The 24481-nt window shown below is 34.9% G+C and overlaps 1 protein-coding gene across 3 annotated transcripts in view; it reads right to left on the bottom strand.

Annotated features, from left to right (window-relative positions):
- Positions 1-24481, bottom strand: part of LOC128983012 (mitochondrial proton/calcium exchanger protein-like) — a 73546-nt gene that overhangs the window by 22381 nt on the left and 26684 nt on the right. For all 3 annotated transcript variants that reach the window (XM_054402133.1, XM_054402131.1, XM_054402134.1), the window contains exons 3-10: positions 20420-20567; positions 17116-17249; positions 15740-15946; positions 12332-12583; positions 11444-11572; positions 9193-9282; positions 7693-7824; positions 6053-6267 (exon numbers count right to left, since the gene is read on the bottom strand). In XM_054402133.1, coding sequence (XP_054258108.1) covers positions 6053-6267; positions 7693-7824; positions 9193-9282; positions 11444-11572; positions 12332-12583; positions 15740-15946; positions 17116-17249; positions 20420-20567 — 1307 coding nt within the window. The remainder of the gene's footprint in view (positions 1-6052; positions 6268-7692; positions 7825-9192; positions 9283-11443; positions 11573-12331; positions 12584-15739; positions 15947-17115; positions 17250-20419; positions 20568-24481) is intronic.

Genomic DNA, 24481 nt, shown 5'->3' with positions numbered 1-24481 from the left:
TTTTAAGTTTTTCTAGTAATTTACTATGTTTTACACTATCAAACACTTTAGAAAGGTCCATAAATATGCCAATTGTATAATGGGCTTTGCCTACTTTCAAAAACTAATTCGATAAAAGAAACACATAAAAGAAACAAGATAAAAGAAGAAGATAAAAGAAACAGTGCGCTCACAACTGATCTTCCATTCCGGAATCCATGCTGATTATCATCCAAAATATTAAATTTTTCCAAAAACTCTGAAAATTAATCGTAAGTAGGCGGCTTTTTCATACACTTTAGAAATTGAAGGAAGAACAATCATCACTGGGCGATAATTAGATATATTTTCAGGGTATTGTTTTAAGAAATTATTTTTGCCTGCTTTAATATGTTAGGAAAAATGCCTAAAACAAACAAAGAATTGATCAGATGACATACAATTTTGCTGATGTAGGTTTTTGCAGCCTTTATTATTGTTACAGGAATTTCATCATGTCCACTGGAGTGTTTATTTTTTAAAGATTGAATGATTTTTTTCACCTCCCTTTCAGTGATCGGTTTGAGCTCAAATTTTGGCTTTACAAACAAAATCAGCTTTCACATCAGCCATCACATTCTGATTGTTACAATTTAAATTTAAATCTAAATCTGTAACCATGTTGCTAAAATAGCCATTAAACATATTTGCAATTCTACCACCAGGGTCTAAGATTTTTTTTGAATTTCGTTTTAAAATTATATTTGTTTATGATTTCTTGTCATTTTCCCCAACTTCAGAGTTGATTAAATTCCAGACAGTTTTCTGAATGTTTTGGGAATTTTCAACTTTTTTTTAAATATCTGTGTTTAGCCTTATTTAGTTCTCTTTTATAAGTTGTCTTTTCCTGACGTAAACAATATTTAAACTAATACTTTTTTTACAACGATATTCCTTAGTCAGTTGAATAATATGCTGTTGTTTTATCTTTAATTCTTTAGTTATCCATGTACGTTTTTTATTTCTCTTTGTAACCAATATTTTCTACCCTGTAATTATAGACATCGAACCAAGATTCATTAAAAATTAATTGTGTAAAGAGATTAATGTTTTCAGGTGAAAATTGAAGCAACTCTTTTTTAATCGGCAAATTTGCGGTTTTCAAAGAATGTTGGCATTTTACTTTTAATAGCTTTCCATCATGGTCAGATAAGAAAGTAACCAGACCTTCTACCTTCAAGTTAGATAATTTAATATTTTTTATCAAAAAGGTATCTATTGTTGTCTCCGATAGTTACTTGCCGATAGTTACTTATGACTAACTGTAAGCCGGTAAAAAACCAATAATTATTACAATTAAAATTATCTATTTTCCAAAATTAACTAAACTTTAAGTCAAAGCTAAAACATCAATTCAATCCACAGTCGAGCGTCGATCGGGAATTGTATTGTCATCACGTAAATCGTTGTGTCGTCTGTCTAGTGTCTACACTCTACACTACAGTTCCGCCATTGCTTGCTACACGAACGCACAACGCAAACGCAGACAAATACTTATTGCGGTCAAGGTTAAGTCGATACCGGCAATGGCGGCAATAGTCGCACATTGAACTTGAACTAGAGCTACAACGCAACCGAAGATATCAACACAAACAATAGAACTCTCTGTGGTATCACTGAATGCGAGAATTGAGAGACGTCTTGGCCGCCATATGCACCAGGGGAATAGTATAGTACTTTGGAACTAGAACTAGGTGATTGAAATTAAATGAAATGAATGAAATGATTGTGGGATTGCCAGTAGCCAATGAGCTGGTTTATTCTTCGAGAGGTACCAACATAACAACATTTTACAGCGTCTAGATTTTCTAGCAGAGTTGCTGAGCCAATGCTATCTTTATTTGGATGTTTTCAGTCCACGACTATTTCGTGTCGTAAAAAGCATGAGCGGTTCCCCGATTCCGTTTACTTATCAGACTTGGATACGATAAATAACTGAGATCGCACGATAATTTTGAGCCGGCATGAACTACGTGGGTTGTCTGATTCGGAATTCAATGGATGATACGAACTACAAAACATTGACCATGGCAACTTCCTTAAAAATATGAGTTTTTACATGGAATAGGTATCAAGAATCGTGAGTAATATTTCAGAACTGGTATACACAGGGTTGTCAGCAGGATCTATAAACGAAATTCACACATTTTTCCCGGTTTTCCCGGCTAAAAAGTACGGAATTCCCGGCGTCTATTATACTTATAAGAATGGCACAACACAAGTTACACTTATCAGTAAATTAAAAAAAGCAAGCCAAATTGCCCAAGGGACTACGTAAGCCCCGACCAATGAAACGGTGAACACTTCGTGACACATAATTAATTAGTGACGCACTGGTGGTCGGGCGGGTAAGGGGTAGCGCGGTGGGTTATTATGGGTGCCATTTTGATAACATCCACTCATAATACTATATTTGGCTAATAATTTGCTCCGAATTATCAGGGGTTATAAACTCTATTACCTTAAACATTAATTGATCAAGCTAGTACAGTAGGCTAGACTAGTCATTTGATCAGTTTCAAACTCAAATAAAGGCCACTCTTCTTACTTGTGTGTAATAGTTTAATAATGCTTATAAAAGGTTACTATAAGGTTGTATTACAGAGACATACCTCACTGCCACAAAAACTATTCTTTAATGTGAATGAATGAACTGAGTGTTTATTTAGTGTGAAGCCCCGCCCACCGTCTAACGGGACATGGGGTAGGAAAAGAGAAAGTTTGCTCTAAAGAAAGCCTGGTTCACATGCCCTACCTTACCCTTGGCATCAGTCGCTTGCAGATTTCCATTACACAAACGTTTCTGAGTGTTAATTATTTTAAAACACTGCAAATGTTTGAATTTGACTGTGATGAGGTCTAATAAAGTTTCCTCTAATTTATAAATAGGCTTAGGCCTACAAGTATTAATTTAATCTAAGTCATTTGACAGTTTTTGTATTTATTTTTAAAAGCAATTGCAGTTATACTTTTAAAAAACTACATACATCTTGACCTATAAATACTTTTTGTAAGGAGAGTCTTTTCTCTATAAGAAGTAAAAACAATCGTGGTCAAGGAATGACTGTGTTAAAACAGCACACTGTCAATTTTTACAAAAGTATTTTGACTGAAACCTGGTATTTTTTAAAGAGTTGTAGAATAAGTCGACGTCTGTGGAGTAAAGTATGGCAATAGATAAGTTTTACTTTTAGCCTACAATAAAGATTATGTTTAGGGACTAGAATCTCCAAAAGAGTGCTTTTATAAAACATGCCATAGTTTTATTTAGTAACAAAAGTGTTTGACTATGTTCCCGATGATACCAAGAGTATAGGTTCGGCAGAGTGGATTCACTGTGAACCGGCCTGCCTGGCCCTTATGCACGACGTCACTATAACTTCCGTGTAGGGGTGTCAAAAATGGATCGTAACAATCGATGTTTTGAACCTGCCTGTAACTAACCATGTTTTTGCTCCATTGAAACACGAAAGTCGATTGGCTGACATGGTAGTGCATTGTCGCCTCCTGACCAATGAGAACTGTTGTTACATACTTTTATTGTCAACATTCACCATTCGTTATAACATTACAAAATCTACATGGACTAAGGCTTATGATATTTTTCAATAAATGCATTGTGTCATAGTAGCACTTAAAACTTCACTAAACTCTTTAATCAGGTAGATAGTACAGATAAATATGGACCTACTTTTTGGCGCAATATAAAGCAAGCCTAACCATACGACGATGACGATGTTAAAGTTTAATGGTTGAATATTGCAGGGAGGAAACTGAACATTTCGACTTCAGCTGTCATTTCGACAGCTGTCGCTGTCAGTGAAATGGATGACGCAAGCGATGCCTAGGTTGCTGATTATTATTAGGCCTAGTATGTCAATATTGAAAGGGGTTAAGGGATTAAATAAAACTCAAACATTTTCCTTTCTTATTATTTACTTGTCAAACATCAACGAAATCAGCTTAACCTCTACTACTTGACTCGAGTTGCGAGTATACTTAACTAAGTGCTTCCGGCGACCGGCGGAGTCGGCTTCCCGCGTAGGCCTATTCATGGTGGTAGGTACTGTACATCCAACTTACCTTCTGCTTCTTCCGAACCATCGCCACTCGCCAGTAAACCGTAAATTTTGGTTTACTATCAAATCAATCAAGAAAGTATTGCAAAACGGTTTATAACTGTTAAAATTACTTGAAAAAAAAACTGTATTAACGATATCAATTAAATTCACGGAATAATACGATTTTCACGCATATTTCCCGGTTTTTTTCACAGCTGTTAAAATTCAAGCATAATTCCCGATTTTCCCGGAATTCCCGGCCGCTGACAACCCTGTATACAGTAGAATCGAGAAATTCTGTTATCAGCCTATCCCTCTTTAAAATAAAATTAATATTCGACTAGGATGATTTCAAGCCATGCCTTGAGTTTTGAGACTGAGTTTGGCTTTGTTCCAGCTATGCGTAGATCGACACTGCTGCTACCCTGCTACACGCTTCACCTTATTATAGAGCTGACGGCGAGTCAGCGTATTCTGATGGCGGACCCGAGATTCGATTCTCGAATCTGGTTAATTTATAATCTGAATCTTCCGTAAATATAAATTCACTATAAAGTTTGTCAGATAAATTGGCTCAAAATTATTAGAACTATAAAATTCCTTGTTAATAAACGAACATAATGATAATAGTTTAAGTTCATTGAAAATCCCTGAATCATACCATTTTCCTGCAAATTTCCCGGTTTTTTCACAGCGGTTAAAATTCACGCATAGTTCCTGATTTTCCCGGAATTCCCGGTCGCTGACAACCCTGAGGGATGAAAGGGATTGAACTTTGAGTTTGGGACGGGACAGGATTTTTTTCTACAGGCAAAAAGGCTTTTTTAAAATTTTGCTTGAGTATACATTGCATACATTAAAAATGACGAACAAAAAATCAATTTTTTCCTTTGCGGCACTGATTTACAAAAACCAACATTTGGTAAAAATAAACAGATAATGCAAAAACCTTTGATTAAAAAATTCATTGTACTTTAAAAAACTGCTGAATGATTCTGACAATTCACCTTTTCTGTATGTACTAACACATGTAAAGAATGTTATACGCAAATAAAATATGTCTATGTCTATGTCTGTGTAGAGTTTTAAGGCCCGAGTTCGCGACGCCGTTGTGGACATGTCTCACGGTCACGGCGCCATTGTCAACATGTCCCGCATTTGCGGTGCTATCGTAAACTTGTCTCGCGGTCAAGGCGCCATTGTCAACATGAATTGCGGTCCTGGCGCTAAAGTGAACATGTCTCACATTCACGGTGCCATTATCAGCATGATTTGTGGTCACGGTGTCTTCGTCAACATGTCCTGTGGTCACGGCACCATTGTCAACATGACCAGCATTCGCGGCGCCATTGTAAACTTGTGCTGCGGTCACAGAGCCATCATCAGCAATTCAACATGTCCCGCATTGGCGTTACCTTCGTGAACTTGTCCAGCAGTCACGGTGCCATCGTCAACATGACTCGTGTTCGCAGCGCCATCGTGAACTTGTCCCGCGATCAAGGCCCCATGGTCAGTTCATGACACGGGGTCACAGCGTCTTCGTCGACATGTCCTGCGTTCACGGCACAATCTCGTGGTCCGGTCAGGGTGCCATCGTCGAAATGACTCGTGGTTACGGCACCATTGTCAATATGTCCCTCGTTCGCGGCACAATCTTAAACATCTCCCGTAATTACAGAGTCATCGTCATTACCTCCTGGGTTCGCTGCATTAAAGTGAGCTTCTCTCGCAACCACAGAGGCATAATCATCGTCAGTCGCCATGCGACGATATCCCCGCACTTGCGAAAATGGCATCATCGTTACTCGTGACGCGGCAAAATAGCCGACGATCACATCAAATCCCGTCCCAATAAAACCCTGATTTAAATGTAATCCCGTACCGATGATTGGGAGTATTTTTTCCCTGAAAATTTCATGAAATTTTGGGACCCGTGAATCTATAATTTTTTACCACAATAATACATAACTTACGTAGGAGTAGTCGATTCTTCATTTGTGACTTCTTTTCGTAAACTTTCTTTTTTTGCTTTCTCTTTCTTCTCCAGCTCAGCAAGAGCAGCGTCCATTTTAGAGATCATCTTGTTAACAGTCTTGGACAGTCTCTTAGCAGCCTTGGACTCCTTCACCTCTAAACCTTCATCAGACTGTTTCGCCAACTCTGATACCTCCTTCAAATTCTGTACATCCTACAAAAGTTTTTAAATCATTGCATCACTTATTTGATTAACAAATTAATGGAACTTATTTCACCACTAATAGCCTAATACATTTATTGACACAGTAGGCCAACATAGATTGTTTGGTTATTTAGGAAATGATGATGCATATTGATTTCACTGTAACTCCACATCAGGAATTCCACATTATAAATACTAGCTGTTATCCACGGGCTTCACCCTTTTTGACTTCATAAGTATTAATAAAACTATTGATTGGTTTTGTTTAAGGAAAGGCTCTAGGCCAGGATTTTAAATGGTAGAAAAAGGAGGATAGCAGCTAGCTTACCTTGAAAGTGTGGGTAGGCCATAGAACAAGTAGAAAAATATTTTGCACACAATATTTCGTCCCCTAAGGGACTTTGTCAAGTGTAGAGAGAGTTTATAAATTACAAGATGGCTGCTGTCATGGCTGCTGTCATGGCTGATGGCTGTTGTCAACTATGCAGGGTTGCCACATCTCATTAGTCTATTTACAACTATGTACACAATTTTATATATACACACACATATAATATTTTATATACAAACTAGGCCTAGTTTGCCTAGTTGACAACTCAGCCATCAGCCATGACAGCAGCCATCTTGTAATTTATAAACTCTCTCTACACTTGACAAAGTCCCTTAGGGGACGAAATATTGTGTGCAAAATAATGTCTACTTGTTCTATGGCCTACCCACACTTTCAAGGTAAGCTAGCTGCTATCCTCCTTTTTCTACCATTTAAAAACTATTGATTGGTTAAGTTAAGCTGAAATAAACAAAACAGAGTACAGTAATACAAACAAATAATCACACCTGATTAATAAGGCGATAAATTGAAAGAATAACATACAAATAAGTATAGCTGAGGCATTTTTAACATTAGGTATATTTAAAGTTCCGTTTAGAAAAGAATTAAGACCTTGAAGGGCAATTTATGAAATAATGGATAGTTTTGCGCAAGGTTTCAACAAACATTTCAAGTATATGTTTTGCAGGGGGGTGACTTGCAGTTTTCTCAAAAGTTTATGGGTACTTAGGGATTTATATATTATAAATATTCCAGTGAGGAAATATTACTTCAGAAACACTTGTAATAGGTACAACTTTTTCCATTCCAGCAATCGTGATATACCTTTGCACAAACTGTGGCTACATCTCTCAATTTGTACCGCCATTCGATTTGTTGATTGATGTACTTGTAACTACTATACTTTTATCACTATTTTCAGTACCAGTATCTCTGAATATTTTTCAGGCAAATAAAACATTTTAATTAATCAACCATTGTTTATCATTAGCTCTAGCTGTAAAAACACTGATTCATTTTTAGAATATGATTTCAATACTTTATGCAAATAAACAAGCTTAAAAGGCAATTGATACTCAGTTAATAGTAAAAAAAATACATACCTCTTGGTAATCTTTCATTTCTTCCTTTAAGTCGTCAAGCTCTTCTTTTTCTATTATCATCTTCTTTTTTCCCTTACCTACAGCATCTAAAGCATCTTCTAAAGTTTCACCGATATCTTTAGCAGATAAATCCTGAAACAAAAAGGAATAATAATATTTTATGTTAGTTTAACTTTATGTAACTGTTCAGTCAAGTTGCCTTTGTTTTTGTATTAATTTTATATGTCTTTGTTTTTAACAGTCCGTCTGTAATTCCCATCACATTACCATATGTCAATTTTCATTGTTGCATTCATTCGTCGCGAATCACCTCTCATATCAACACGTACACATTATTTCTCTCATAAATTATACTCTTTATACCAAAACCTCGACTTTTTCCTCTTTTTAGTATAATTACACCGCACAGTAACTTTTTGCATATAATTTACCACATATAACCTAATTTATCAGATAAAAATTCACCATTAAAAAATAAAATTTATGTTGTTGGTGATGTTTAAACCCAATACTCTACATCAATGAATGTATATCTTTATAAATGTATACGTATGAATATGTCTTCTTTATTATGAATGCAAGAAAATGAAATAATTGCTGGTTTAAAATCTTAATTGAATTAAAATTCATTATATTCTGTAGGTGTACATTATGGCAACTTGTGCTTGTGCAGTGCTATAATTATGTACAGATGACGAAAGAACAAAACTTGAATCGTACCGGACCTCAAATTTTCTATGCGACAGCAAACTAATAAAATAGCCTATGATTCTATTATGTTTTTACGTTATAATAGTTACATATGGAGGGATGATGTTAGAATGATTTTGGAGATGAAAAGCCAACATTAAAGAATAAAATTATTATTTTTACTAGTCAGGTTCTGTTTAATATGCGTACTGAGCTAAAATGTCTATCCTGTCAATTTATAAAGTTAATGACATTTCAAAGAAGCAAATTTGAGCTTTGTTACAATTATGGACACAAGTGTTGATAATCAATCTTAAGCCTCTTGTGTCCATATGTGATCCTCGGTAGGTACTAGAATATTCAACTACACACATTTTCTTTCAGGGGTTGACTATACATTTGAATTTAGAGGAATAGGCCTACCGAAACGTCAAAACACATAGTCTATACAAAAAAGTGGGGTATTTAATTTATAGTGATGGATTTAAAATTCAGAATTCGACCCAATTTAACAACTATAACAACAATTATCTGTAGTAGAAAGCAAATGATGGAGTGGTGAAGGATGTAGAGTAGGGTTTGTAGCTAGGGGTTTAGTTTCAGTAGGCCCACTTCACTTAAAAATAAACCTCTGGAAAGAACTAAATAGCTAAAATGTCTTATATAAATATATAATCTATATATATATATATATATATAATAAAATATATAATATATATATACAAGAACAACATAAAAAATCATAGTATATATATGTATATATATATATATATATATATATATAAACTAAATTATATAAATGATTCATACCTTTTCTTCTTTCGGTTTATCTGCTAGTACTGTTGCTTTGTCAGTCAAAATTGGTGCTTTGTCAACCAAAACTTCTACTTTTTCAGCCACCTTCAATAAAAATAGAACACTACAAAATCCTGATTGCTTATTTGTATGATATAAAAATTGTTAAATAGGTACTTCAACAAGTTAAATTACCTAACATAAATATATGAGGAAAATTATCAAATATTGTAATATTGTGTATCACAATAATTAACCAGCTCTAAAATCAAGGTTCCCACACAATAAATATATAGAGTAGTAATTTTTACTCGGTAAAGGGAGGAGGTTATCCACCTCTAAAAACGTTCTGTAGTTTTAAACCCAGAATACGTTGAAAAAGTCCAATTTAATAATAATAACATAATAAATATAAGAATTAAAATGTCAAGATTTTGCAGTATGATTAACAACTGCCTTCAATCATAATAGTGAAGATTAGGGATGGACGGGTCCCGAAATTGCGGGAAATTTTCGGGGAAAAAATATTCCCGATTTTCGGGACAGGATAACATTTGATTCGGGAATTTTTCAGGACGGGATTTGGTCCAATCGTCGGCGATTTTTCTGCTCCGCGAATGACGATAACGCAACGATCGCGATAGATGTTCCGCGAACGCAGGTGGGGAAGTCATACCGACGATCGTGCCATGACCGCGGAGTCATACCGACGATCATGCCGTGATCGCGAGTCATACCGACGATCACCCCGTGACCACGGAGTCATACCAATGATTTATATAGTAAAACTAAAAATGAGTGCTATAACTTTAAAAAATCACAAAATCTTAGAAGGTTACGTCAGAGTAAACGGTAGTATCTGGAATTCAAATGGTCGTTTCAAGATTACGATTTAAAAATTCTTTGATGGAATAAAATGGGTTTCTTATCAACAAGTCTTTTAGTAGGCTTTTGAATCTGTTTGTGTATTATTTTCTTTTTTAAGTGAAATCGGTAATTTTTGAAGAAATTTTAAGCCTGCATATGAAGGTTTTTTGGTATAGAATTCTAAATTATGTCTAGGAAGGTTAATTTGAAAGCGTGTGTTATATTTACTTGCAGTGGATAATAAATGAAATTGTTTTGCATAAATTATTGTCTCATAAATATACAAACTGTAAACTGTTAATACACCCAATTCAGGAAAGATATTTTTAACTGAATCTGTTCTTTTTAATTTCATGATCACTCTAATAGCTTTTTCTTGTTTTATAAGTATTTTATCCAAATTTGCCTTAGTTGTTGCTCCGTAAATGGCGATTCCATAGGATATGTGGGAATGAATTAGAGAATAATAGATTATCCTAAGAGTTTCCAAGTTGCAAACCTTGGACATCAGCCGCAAGGCATGAATGCCAGATGATAATTTATTTACTACATAGTTTATGTGATTATCCCAAGATAGATTTTCATCAATAACCAGTCCCAGAAACTTTGTTTGGTCAATTTTGTCCTGATCAATTTTGTCTGTTTTTATAAAAATATTAGGTTCAAATGCTGTTATTGATTGTTTAGTTGAAAAGGATATTAGATTTGATTTTGTTGTGCTGATAAGCAGATTTCTTTCATCCAAAAACTTTTTTATAGAGAGGAGACTCCTGTTTGAGGATTTTTCAATAATTAAATTGGATTTTAATTACGTAAACGTAAGACGACAATCGCGGTAAAATCATGAAAATTCCCGATTTTGAAATCAAATTTAAAACTAAATCCCGACTTTTCAAGACCATTTTGAAATTCAATACTAATTCCCGACTTTCCCGACTACTAGACACCCTGTTTTTATAGATAGTGTCACAAACGGTAAAAATTGATCAAGATTACCAAGGGACCCGTCCCGAAAATCAGGAAGGAAATAAAAATCACTTCCCGTCCCGTCCCGAACTAAAAGTTCAATCCCGTCCATCCCTAGTGAAGATTATGTGTTACAATCAAATTCAATTATCATATTTTGTCACAGGCTTCATTAGCCACTGTTGTTACGGTAGGTAGTGAGTTTATTGAATACTCTAGGCCTATATCCATTTTATTTATTATAAAGAAAGATCACAACAACTTTGAATCCTTAAAAAAATCATGTAAGGGTTCAATCCATAGCTGAAAAAATATAAACATCAATTGTTGATTCCTTGAAGGTCAGAACTAATGTCATCCTATAGCCAAAATATTTGTGAGGTTTACTGATAGCATACGGCCGGAAATACAGACAGTAAGATTGGGTACAAACCTTGGTTTCCTCTTCCAGTTCCTTCTTCTCTTCTTGTATCTTGGCAACTTCTTCTTGAATCAAATCCAACTGAGCCTTGTTATCAATTTTTCCTTCTCGTTCTCCAATAGCTGCTTTTGTTTTGGTAGCCTGTGAAATGGATGTTGAACTATATAGGCTATTTTGTAAAATCCAAAAAGTTGCATAGTAAAGTATAAAACAGGAAAAAGGAAGTATTATAAAAAAGCATAGTTTAAAATCCCAATATTCAAGCAAGCCCTGTGCCTCATCAAGAATCTACAGTGAAGCACTGAACAGCTTGCAAGGTCAATAACCACTAAGTATCAGTAAAACATGTATCTACATTTAATTATTGTTCTGATGTAGTTACAAGTGCGGCTGAACTATTTGCTTCAGTAATCATAGATTTGGTGTGTGCTGAATATTTATGATACCAAGTTTTGCAGAATTATATCATTGCTCATTGGTCAATGCATTATATCATGCAGGGTATGGTCAAGAACTTAAAAAGTTTGTTATAACACAATAACCCGTTACCATAAAATTCAAGTTTAATTTTCAATAAAATCTGTTGTCCACAACTTTAATTTAACTTGAGGTAAAAAAAAACTAATTAATTCTTGAGAAAACTAATCTTTTATTCAGCACAAACCCCATGGATCTACATACCTCATTTACCTTTTAGGTCTATGGTTTGCTGAGTTTGTGAGGATAAAGTTTTATGACTGAGAGTATTGGTGTGCACTAGATGCTAACCCTTTATTAGTTAAAAGTAATCTTCATTACAAGATGCCTAGCCATTATTAAAATCTCTCGATGGGGTGTGCTCATCATATTTACAGCAAGAACATTGAAAATATCTTTTAAGTCTGAGAAGACAATACTCACAACAGTGTCAGGTAGCGCAGATATGGTGGCCACCAGTTTCTCCGTCGTAGTGATTGTCTCGGGGAGCAGGAACGCTCGTGACAGCAGCAACAGTGACGGAGGCACTTTCTCATTGAGACTGAGGTCCAGCCATTGTGACAGCTGCGCACGCAGTCTCTCTTCCGACATACCAAGTGCGCGCATACCTCTCGCGCGACACGCAGCTTGTAGCTCTACCTGTGTCAGTGACTCCACCCCCTCATCCTTTATCCTCTGAAAAATTCAGAAACAACTTGGTAAATTATCTTATTTACCTAAGGGCTTGCTACCCTCCCTTAGTAATAAAATTATAAAGAAAATATTTTGTTACAAAATTATACATATGGACTGATTAAAACTGCTTTAGCACTATTGGTTTTGCAGAATGAGGATTTATACTTGTTCAGTGAGAAGCAGTAAATTATGTGTTTATCGATGTGTGCATTGAGACACACCTGCAGTCAAATTTTTATGGCAATTTGGTAAGCAGATATTGTATCTCCCAATCATTTTTACTTTTTCTAGTAGTTTCTCACACTGTAAAAATGACAGAAACATGTAATTTTATAAAAAAAAGGATTTAAAACTTGTTTTGGTTTTAATTATGCAATTATTAAGTTGATTAAATATTAATTACAACTAAAGCAAAAAATCACTCATACTAATAACTAGAGGTGTGCGGATATCCGAAAAATCGGTTCGGATTCGGTTCGGTTCCTTCGGATATCCGTATCCAAACCGAGTCCAAATTTGATATCCGACACTATCCGTCATATACCCTACTTTTTTGAATAGACAACATATTTTGACGTTTTCGACAGAAAACACTAAATCTTCATAACCATCATTAGTTTCCCAGGACAAAATTACAGCAATACGTTCCCAACGACCTCACAGCAAACGACAAAGAAGCCGTATGATGCAATACCGATATCTAGTTTAGTCGTTATTGGCTGTTTTGCTTTACGATTAGATTCATCTGGAACGAACAGACATAAAGCAGAAAAGAACTACCATGGTCAAATGAAAGTCAACTCGTGCTTGTCTCCTGATACTAGGGGGGATAGTTTTTTTTACAGTACTGTTTTAAAGCAGAAAAATCTAGCCTACTACTATGCTGTTACGTAAACAATAGATTTAATGTTTCCTGAAAAAAATTCAGAATAGAAACAATAGAAAGGCAACACAATAGGGTGGGAGGGGTTGGGCAATGACCTCGAAAGGAGCGCGGGTAGCAACAGTGAGTCGAGTAGGATGGGAGAGGGGAAGGAGTGAGTACGACCTTGAAGCTATATAATAGACTTGCACTACTTCCCTAAACCTAAAGGACTGGCAATGGCGAGTGGTATTTTAATCACAGGACAGGATACAACGTTGTTTTCGAGTAATCATTGCCCGGTTTGACTTTGGATAGTCTTATTGTGTAGAAGATTTGAATAATCAAAGATAAAATTAGAACTAACCACGATTATTTAGCATTGATTGTGTATATTAAGTGATTGAGTAATAGGGACCAGGCGAAATATACAAACTTTTGTCATGATTTGAATTTCAACATCAAAATACAATATTGCACAATCATGATATTTTAGGTCATTGACCTTTATTATGCATCCGGTATTGCTGTTTCAGAAGAGAAGCACGTTGGTAAATTATAAATTGATACTCCCGTAGTTAAAAAGAAATATTTTATAAACCTATAAAACAAAATCATAAAATCTTACATTAAGATAATAACAATAAAAGCAATTGTAATAAGAGTATAAATATAACAACTTCATTATTCTTTCTTTTTGTTCTTCTATTTCTTGGGTTTCCCTTCATCACGCATTCCACAAGTTGCCATGGTTACTAACCACCCATGTCGTTATCAGCTTTTGTGACATAGCGCACAGCAGGGGGTAAAACTTGACAAAAATTGGTTAATTTTTACCTATTATTTAATTACCAATTTACATTGGAATTGGCAGATTTTTTTCAAATTTTACACCAAATTTATTGAAATTTCAAGGTGAATATCAATAAAACAATTATTACCAAATATTTTGATTAATTTAAAAGATTGATTTATGGTATTGGGTTCCCCACTGAGTGCAGCCAAGCGGCACTAATGAGGGTTGAACCGCCTTGGGGGTGGACAATAGACGGCTTATCAGACTCGACCCTCCCCAGTAGTCTGGAGAAAGCTTGTAAAAAACTATTGCACAAGCGTAACTTGACCTTGGGCTGCTTCAACTTTAATTTTGTCAAATGAACTGTGATGTCTCAAAATCAAAAACAATATTTTGGGACCATACTCCTTAACAATAATGGACTGCAATTGTTGAACATCCAATCTATTTTTAACAAACTAAGATTACAATTCAAATAAAATTTTAAAAATTATCTTGGTATTTTACTTGGGGTACTGAAGTTATGTAGGCTAGTGTAATTCTCGGTTCATCAAGGTTCTACTGAATTATGTTTGGCAGTGAATAAGTGTAGAATGAAATTTTTTAAATTCAGGGATACACACCTTTTACAGAGTTATAAAGCCTAATTGCCCTAATAACTTGCTGCAACATCAAATCGTGAGGTAGAGCCCAGCTTAGTGCATTTTAGTGATGTTTTCTAAACTTGGCAAACCCGCAGAATGCCACTTAAGGCCAATAATCCGTTACAAAAACGTAAGGAAATACAATGTGAAAATAAACTTGAGATAGAACTCCTTGTCTTGTGAGAACCAGGAAACAACATAAAACATAACCTCAAGTAAACAAGCCCAAACGTTTGACATCAGTCCTGCTGAGCTAAAGTGTTGTGTGAAGATTTCGGCTGCTAGTGTACTTAACTCAAGCTACCAACTTTTGAAAATAGGTGTTGTGAATTGTGATTTTTAAGAGAGAAAAAACTGTGGAGGTGGCTAATTTGAAATTCTATAATTCAAAATCGCCATTAAAGTTTATTTACACAGCTTTACAGTGTTTTATAGGTTAAAAATGCATATGCAGCTTATTATTAACCGCGCCGAACTATCCGAATCCGAAAATATCCGAGTCCGAACATCCCAATATCCGATCAGATCCGAACCGAGCCTCAACTATCCGATCCGAAATGAAATTTTACTATCCACACACCTCTACAAATAACTATCTATGAAGGCCTATTAACAAAACAGTTAGATTTTTTGCGACAAACATCACATCATGTTCTGTACAGAAAACATTTAAATTGTAAACATATGTGTACATTAATATTACTACAGAGAAATTAAAACAAAATATTGAATGGTTAATTAAAGCTGCAAGCCACAGCTTGACTCATACAACTCACATTAGACAACAAAGTAAGTTGGACTTGGACTAATAATGTAAACTTTTACAAGTCAAGGTTGATTGATAAACAACTTACAACATCGTCTGCAGCAAGACTTCTAAGCTTCATTCGCAGTTGGAAGCGGAGCAAATTCGTTGTACCAAATGGTTGAAGTTCAAGTACCCTGCATAATGCCATCAGCTGAGATCTTGTTAGTGAATCTAATGTTATTTCATCCTCAAAAAGCTTAGAAAACTTTAAAATTTCCTCATTGCTTGCAAGTCCTCCTCCTTCAGTTCTCACCTAGACAGACAACAGCACAAGGGCAAATATTGAAGAGTATAATATAAGCATCATTCTCATTAATAAATAAGTGCAAAGAAAACTTTAGCATACTAAACTAGGCTACTAATTTGAATTTTTTCAGCTAAAGTGAATGTTAAAAATAATAAAAGAGTCAAAACTCCAAATTTTGGGGTAACTTGTGGAATTTCAACAATACTAACCCAATTGGCTAAAAATGTGATTCTTACAGTAACATTATTGTTTTTCTTTCTCAAAAAAATTGTCAGTCAAACCGTTATTTGTTTTTAAACTAGCCTACCACATATTTCATACTTTTCCCAACTTTATCCATATCCAAACAATTAACTAAGGATGGACGAGTCCCAAAATAGAAAGGTCAGGAAATTAAAAAATTATATATATTAACTAAAAACCGAACGGGATTACATAAAATTCAGGATATTCTCGGGGCGGGATTTGTTCCAATCCTCAACGATCATGATATATCTGCGATTGCGGGAGACAATGACGATCTCTCCTTGATCCCAGAAGATGTTCATGATTGCATTGCATATGCAGGAGCTGTTGACGTCAACGATGGCACCACAAAAATAGGTAGGTTGATAATGGCGCCGTGATAACGCAACGATGGTGCTGCTATTACGAGACTTGATCAAGATATTACCATCGACGTGCAACATGTTGACGAAGGTACCGTGATCTTGGGAGATGTAAGTCATGATAACATAGTTATAGGTACACGTTATTAAGATTTCGTTATTAGTAAAGGTAATACTGTACTAATATAACTTTACACAGTTTAAAAAAATATAGTGATGGTCAGTTTTAATACCTGTTTGTGGTTAGCTAGTGGTGTTTTATGATTGAAGTTTCTTTAACTTTTCTTACCTGTGTACTTTTAACCATTATTGGTTTTTATAGAACAGTGACAAAGAAACTGTGAATTTGTTTTTGTTTCTCATTATCGCTATCTGCAAGAATGTTTACTCAAGATTTTTACAATAAATATTTTTTGCAAGGAAAAAATCCCATCCTGTCCCTAAATATCTAAGGGAAATAAATATCTCGTCCCTTCCTATCCCGAACTAAAAGTACAATCACGTCCATCCCTAAGATTAACATAGAGTATCCTACTGATGAGTTGATTCACAGAATAAATAACCTACCTTATGGAAGAATTCCACAAAGTCTTTGGCAGCTTTGGAACTATGACCTTTGCTAGTAACAGCCATTTCATCCAGAGTCTGCTGTAAGAACTTGGCCATCTCCAGCTTCACTTTTAGTGACTGCTTCATTTTATCTTCCTAAAAAACATCAAATAAATCAAAACAAACGATGTTAAAATACAGAAAAACACACCATAATGTACTTGAACCATGCTGAGTTGTTTCTTTTTTTTCTCTTCATATTTAAACACAAATAAAATAATAATAAATAGTAATAGTATACAAAATAAGTGAGTAAAGGGGCTGATTTTTAGTAATAATGTTCTGAATCTTAAGACTTACTACTCACAGCTACTAGTCACTGCTTGTGGTTTTAGTTGATGGAGCTTTATCTTTAAAATCTTGGGTCTGCCCCAAAATATTCAATTAAAATCCATGGGAAACATTGTGTTTAATGGTACAATATTAGGTAAAATAGCATTAATTTATAAACTCTCTCTCTTATAAACTAAGCTCAAATTTAATATTAAACATAGCGTAAATATATGTTTTAAGTGTTATAAGACGTTTCTTTATTTACTTTTTGTAAATTTAGTAGATATAAGTACAGGGTGTTTATAAAAGAATGCCGGGATTTTAAACGGTCGTTGCTCGGGGACTAATCAAGATAATTAAATGATTTAAAGGTCAAAATGAAGGGAAAAGAACTATGTTTTTTCTCATACTATTATACAGGGTGTCCATAAAAAACGTTTCAGGACTTTGGGAAATCAATCATCATACTAAAAGAAAGAAAAAAGTTTATGTGAAGGTATGTCTGAAAATGCATATTTAGTTATCTGCCATTTTGTTTTTATACAAAAATATTTTTATCTGTGAAGTTTTTCATTCGATGATTATGAAATTTTGTAACCATGTTAACATACACAAGACCTATTATAGAAAAAATAATAAAGTTGTTCCGATTTTTAATTTCAAAATGGCTGCCATTTTAATTTTTCTAACTGAAATAACTCAAAAATGGCTAATTCTATGAAGAAATTTCATGAATACTTTTTTTTTGCATTTTCAATTCCCTATCAAACGATACCAAGATCAAAAAGATCGGATAAAAGATAACTCAAATATTAAGTTTTTTGTGCAAAAATAAGGCAAAGTTAGTCGGGAACCCTTAATTTTGCCTTATTTTTACACAAAAAACTTTGTATTTCAGTTATCTTTTGTCCGATCTTTTTGATCTTGGTATCGTTTGATAGGGAATTGAAAATGCTAAAAAAAAGTATTCTTGATATTTTTTCATAGAATTAGCCGTTGTTGGGTTAGAAAAAATCAAATGGCTGCCATTTTGAAATTTACAATCGGAACAACTTTGTTATTTTTTCTCTTATAGGTCTTGTGTATGTTAACATGGTTACCAAATTTCATAATCACCGAATGAAAAACTTCACAGATAAAAATATTTTTGTATAAAAAACAAAATCGCGGATAACTGGGTAAATATGCATTTTCAGACATACCTTCACATAAACTTTTTTCTTCCTTTTAGTATGAGGATTAATTTCCCAAAGTCTGAATCGTTTTTTATGGACACCCTGTACAATTTGGAACTATTGAATAAAATTCATATTTTCATCAATCTTATATGAGCGTAAAACTGGCTAAGTCTGTACGATTAGGGCGATCGGCGGTTTATCTGACGTCTTGACTGATTCTTTTTAGGCACAAAGACTGTATCTTTTGCAGATAACATCATGAAGTGTTTAAATAGGTATGTTCAACTGAAGAATTCGTTGAGCAATCGATTTTAGGGGCTACTGATGCAGATTTGACGGATTTCTTCGACTATGCCATCGCTTGTATTTAGCCGACCAGGTGAATGTCTTTTCAAAACCCTACGGTACCACAAAACTCATTGAACCAGTGTTTAATGTACTTACCAACAAGTAGTTTTAAATTAAGGTTAATTGAGAATCGATATAAACTCTGTGAATCACAGATTACACTCTGTGCCTTCTGTTGCGCCGTAAACATTGCACTGGCGACTGGCGTCAGGCGTGTGTACAATAGTCTCAATAGCGGCCTACCTGTTTAGCCTGTTTAGCACCTGTTTAGCGCACACCAAGGTCAAAATTTCCTCCCTTGCTACACAGGAAACAAAACCTAATTATTTTAGCTTCAATTTGACGTATAAAACGTTTAGTTACCTAGAATAGTACCCAAGCAATTACTATTTAAAATCCCGGCATTCTTTTAAAACACCCTGTACATTTAATAACACTTGAAACTTATATTTATTTACATTTATACTGTTCACTCACAAGACAGTAAGTACATTGACATAAAATGAGGTTACTAAACTGTGTTTATGTGTGAAGTAATTCTGAAGAAGGCTAGTGCAAGAGGATATGTTTGACATATGACGACTGAAGAGAATATTTGAAAATGGGGTTTTAACCCTGAAACTATAGTCATCCACGACAATATAGGACTGATTGACGACAGGTTAGTAACCTCATTTTATGTCAATAAATCAATCTTGGAGGAAAATTATGTATATAGTAAATACATGTACAAGATGGTAAGAATGGTGAAGAGTGGTGATCGATTTCACATTGGACATTCCTATCATCATCAGACCCATTATGCAAAAACTTTGATGGCATCCCTACTTATACCCTATTGGCTACCGGAAGTTCCAGGCAATAAGTTTCTATAAGTACAACTGGTGTCAAAGTTTACTAGTTCATTATTTAGCTTATTTCCATCTATATATTAAAAAAATATCGGTTTTTCTTTTCCGAGTCCGTCCGCCTCTTCTACCCGACCGAGTTTCATGATAGACAATTCTTCCCAAGCACTCATCAAATTTCCTTCCTAATAGTTCTTTGAAATTAAAATACAATTAATATTGTCCTCCACTTTTCCTAATGAGTGGAGAAGTGTTGTGCGACATTTGATCTTTCCGGCTTGTTGTTTATCTATGTAGATATGGGGTTTTTGAAACGTTTAACAAAATTTACAGTTTGTCTAATGTAAAGCTACCACAATCATTGCAATTTATTTTGTAGATACCCAAGGTTTCGAATTTGTTACAATCTTTCATTTGTAGATGTAGTATTTTATTCAAGATGTTTCGAGTCCTGAATGCTAAATGTGGCATTCCAGTGTTTTCCTCTTTTATTTCTTCAAGTGTTATCATGCTGTGTAACATGGCTTGAAGTTTAGTTTCATGTTTTCACCACATTGCTGTACAGAAGGATTAGTTACAGGTAACCAGACAAAAGTTAAAATTTGGTTTATGAACTTGCCTTTTCAGTAGACGTCTGGAATGTAGAAGGGAGCATGCCAGGGAAAAACTTGATAAAAATTGGCAAAAGCAGTTCCATGAATGGGACAATGATAAATATTGAGAATGGAACTAATCTGAACATGTCTCCAACAGTCCTTATCAGCTGAAACAGATAAAATGTCAGTTATAAAATAGGCCCTAATAGAACATTAACTGCATAACTTGATCCATCCAACATTAAGGTGAGTGCGCTCATGTTTCATTCCCTGAGCACCAAATAGTTGATATAGTGATAAACTATTTGTTTTTTTATTGTCGATTTCCAAGCAGGGATGTCCACACATTCGTCACTTTCTAAGCAGCCTGTTTGTTGCTACAGTGTGTAGGAAACAACAAACATGGGGGGAAATGATGAGCATTGACGTTCACTGAATGATGGGTAGACGTACAGTGTACGTAGGTGTACGTCAGCTCGCCGCTCAGCAAATGCCACATGTTCGGACCAGCCTTTATAATTTCTGTAACTAAAAAATACAATGATACTAGCATTCTTCATGTTAAAAATAAAAATAAAATTCTTTATTGTTTAAACATGACAATATATTTAAATTGAACTATAGTTTGGGGTTGGTCAAATTTTGTTACTGCCTCTTACCACAAAAGAAAAAACCTGTTTATAGTATGTATAGGTCAACAAGTTAATATAAAAGGAAAAATATACAAATCACTAATTTTTCAGTAGCTTAATAGCTTTATAGTACAGTGTGTAAATTAAGTCTGGCATTGAGATCTGGATTGAAGAAATCAATTTCGGGACTGATTATTAACAAATGTTAGGCACTTTTTACAAATTTTGAAAATAAAAATTCCCTTAAGGGCAAGGGGGTGGGGGGTAGCTAAAAATTTTCAAATGACAAACCCCATCTTGTGACCCCTCATTTTAAAGGTCATTGGAAGACAAATCCAAAGATGTGTCTAAAAACTTTTTCGAGCACCCTATCCAAGATGGCGGTTTCAAATGTACTTAGGGTTGAACGGGCAAATTAGGTGTGGCACACATTTCTTATCTTTTTTACTCATTGTATATAGAAGGAATTAATTTGCGGGACTGAGTAAGAACAAATGTTTGGCACTTTTTCATAATTTTGAAAAAAATTTCCCTTAAGGGTAAGGTGGGGGTGGGGGGTAACTAAAAATTTTCAAATGACAACCCCCATCTTGTGACCCCTCATTTTAAAGGTCATTGGAAGACAAATCCAAAGATGTGTCTAAAAACTTTTTCAAGCACCCTATCCAAGATGGCGGTTTAAAATGTACTTAGGGTTGAACGGGTAAATTAGGTATGGCACACATTTCTTATCTTTTTTACTCATTGTAGATAGAAGGAATTAATTTGTGGGACTGAGTAAGAACAAATGTTTGGCACTTAAGGGTAAGGTGGGGGTGGGGGGTAACTAAAAATTTTCAAATGACAACCCCCACCTTAAAGGTATTTGGAAGCAAAATTTAACGATGTGTCTGAAATTTTTTTTTGCATTCTGTCTAATATGGCGGCTTAAAATGTACTTAGGGTTGAACGGGTAAATTAAGTCTGGAACACCTTTTTTTCCTTTATACTCTAATGTTTGATAGTGTAAAAATTGATTACCAATACAATTAGAATACCAAATAATACAATAAAATAGAATACCAAATAATTACAATAATACTACAACCCTATAACAACAAAAACACAATTGCCATCAAAACTAAAAGAATTCCTAAACTAAATAATAAATGTAATTGCAATAATCAACTTTACGTACTTGTTAATATTCACAAATGCTCAAACTGATGCCCAAGAGAAACTTGACAGAGCCCCAACCGATTGTAAAATTCATTTACCACCCTGGACAGCGTTTCTTCATTAATAGATCGTGCTTCCATTATTATTCTTGCTGTGAGGTCTTGGATGTTTTCTGGGCGGTTTACAATACTCTACTTTTTAGGTGGCCCCACAAAAAGTAGTCTAACGGTCGGATGATCTGGTAGGCCATTCAATAGCTCCCCGCCTCCCTATCCACCGATCTGGAAAAACTTCGTCCAAGTAATTTCGGACTTCAGCGTTATAGTGAGGTGGAGCGCCATCTTGCTGAAACCAAATGTTCTCGTTGACAACATTTTCTTCGTCTTCCGGAGGAAACTCATGGGCAATGGCAGGTACTATCGACTTTCGCAGTAACTCCTGATAACGGTTTCCGTTAAGATTTCCTTCGATCACGAATGGCCCTATTAATTTGGTCCCGACAATGCCTGCCCAAACATTGACTTATTGGGGATTTTGAGTATGGCATTCTTGAGCCCAATGCGGATTTTCAGGAGACCAATACCTATCGTTTTGTCTGTTCACATGGCCATGAAGACTAAATGAAGCCTCATCTGAAAATACAATTCTATTTTTGAAAATTGGATCCAAAGTACACCGTTGCATCATGAGTTCACAGAATTCAATCCTGCGGTCAAAATCGTCCTCGTTCAATTCATGAATTAACTGAACCTTAAAAGGATGAAACTTCTCGGCTTTAAGGGCTTTGTGAACCGACATGTGACTTATCCCAAAGACATTTCCAATCCTACGTGTCGATGTGTGATGATTTTCTTTAACGCTAAGAAGTATATTCAGTCTCGTTTCTTCAGTGAGTACAGATTTTGGCCTACCACTTCTAGGTTTACTTGCAACATCCCCCGTTTCAGCAAACCTATTACATATCTTAGATACTGTAGCTCGATTAATTAGGCGATCAGGGCACAAGTTGTTAAAAATATCACACGCTTCAAGTTGAGTCCGTTTTTTATCTCCATAGCCAACAATGACAAGTATTTCTATCTTCTGTTTTGTTGTTAACAAAGCCATGTTAAAATAAAAATAATAAAAGATGTACTTACGACTACTCCAAAGAAACTACCTATACAGACTGAAGGGGAATAAGGAAAAACTGATAAGATTGTTACCTGATTAGCCTGCAGTCTTAAGAAAGAGGATAGGAATTCCAAGTGAGTGCAACGTCCAAACCTGGAATCTCGATTATCAGATTTATTCACTAAGTGATAAGAGCTACATAAATTTGTTTATTGCAGTTCGTCCTATTGTCCAAGTTTTTCTGATATAATCTACCAAATCTATTATAACTTTATTTTTGGTAAAAAAATAAAAATGTGTTTCAGACTTAATTTACTTGTTCAACCCTAAGCACATTTTAAACCGCCATATTGAACAGGGTGCTTAAAAACATTTTTAGACACATTGTTAAATTGGTCTCCCAAATACCTTTAAAATGAGGGGTCACAAGATGGGGGTTGTCATTTAAAAATGTTTAGTTGCCCCCCCCCCCTTACACTTAGGGGATTTTTTTCAAATAAATAAAAAGGTGCCTAATTTTGGCTCAGTCCCACAAGTGGATAAGTTCTATCTATTAATGGCAAAAAAAATAAAATTGTGTTCCAGACCCCACCCGTTTAACCCCAATCACATTTAAAGCCGCCATCTTGGATAGGATGCAAAAGAAAAATTATCAGACACATCGTTAAATTTGTCTTCCAAATACCTTTAAAATGAGGGGTCACAAGATGGGGGTTGTTATTTGAAAATTTTTAGTTACCCCCCACCCCCACCTTACCCTTAAGGGGAATTTTTTTCAGAATTATGAATAAGTGCCAAACATTTGTTCTTACTCAGTCCCACAAATTAATTGCTTCTATCTACAAAGAGTGAAAAAGATAAGAAATGTGTGCCATACCTAATTTGCCCGTTCAACCCTAAGTACATTTTAAACCGCCATCTTGGATAGGGTGCTCGAAAAAGTTTTTAGACACATCTTTGGATTTGTCTTCCAATGACCTTTGAAATGTGGGGTCACAAGATGGGGGTTGTCATTTGAAAATTGTTAGTTACCCCCCACCCCCCCCCCTTGCCCTTAAGGGAATTTTTTTTTCAAAATTTGTAAAAAGTGCCTAACATTTGTTATTAATCAGTCCCGCAAATTGATTTCTTCAATCTGCTATAGAAAAAAATATAAAAAATGTGTGTTAATTTACACA

The sequence above is a fragment of the Macrosteles quadrilineatus genome, unplaced genomic scaffold (genome assembly GCF_028750875.1).
Source record: "Macrosteles quadrilineatus isolate MER2022 unplaced genomic scaffold, UCM_ALF_1.0 Scaffold_1__1_contigs__length_201487025, whole genome shotgun sequence".
Taxonomy (NCBI): Eukaryota; Metazoa; Arthropoda; class Insecta; order Hemiptera; family Cicadellidae; genus Macrosteles; species Macrosteles quadrilineatus.
This window is presented reverse-complemented; position numbering and strand designations above follow the sequence as displayed.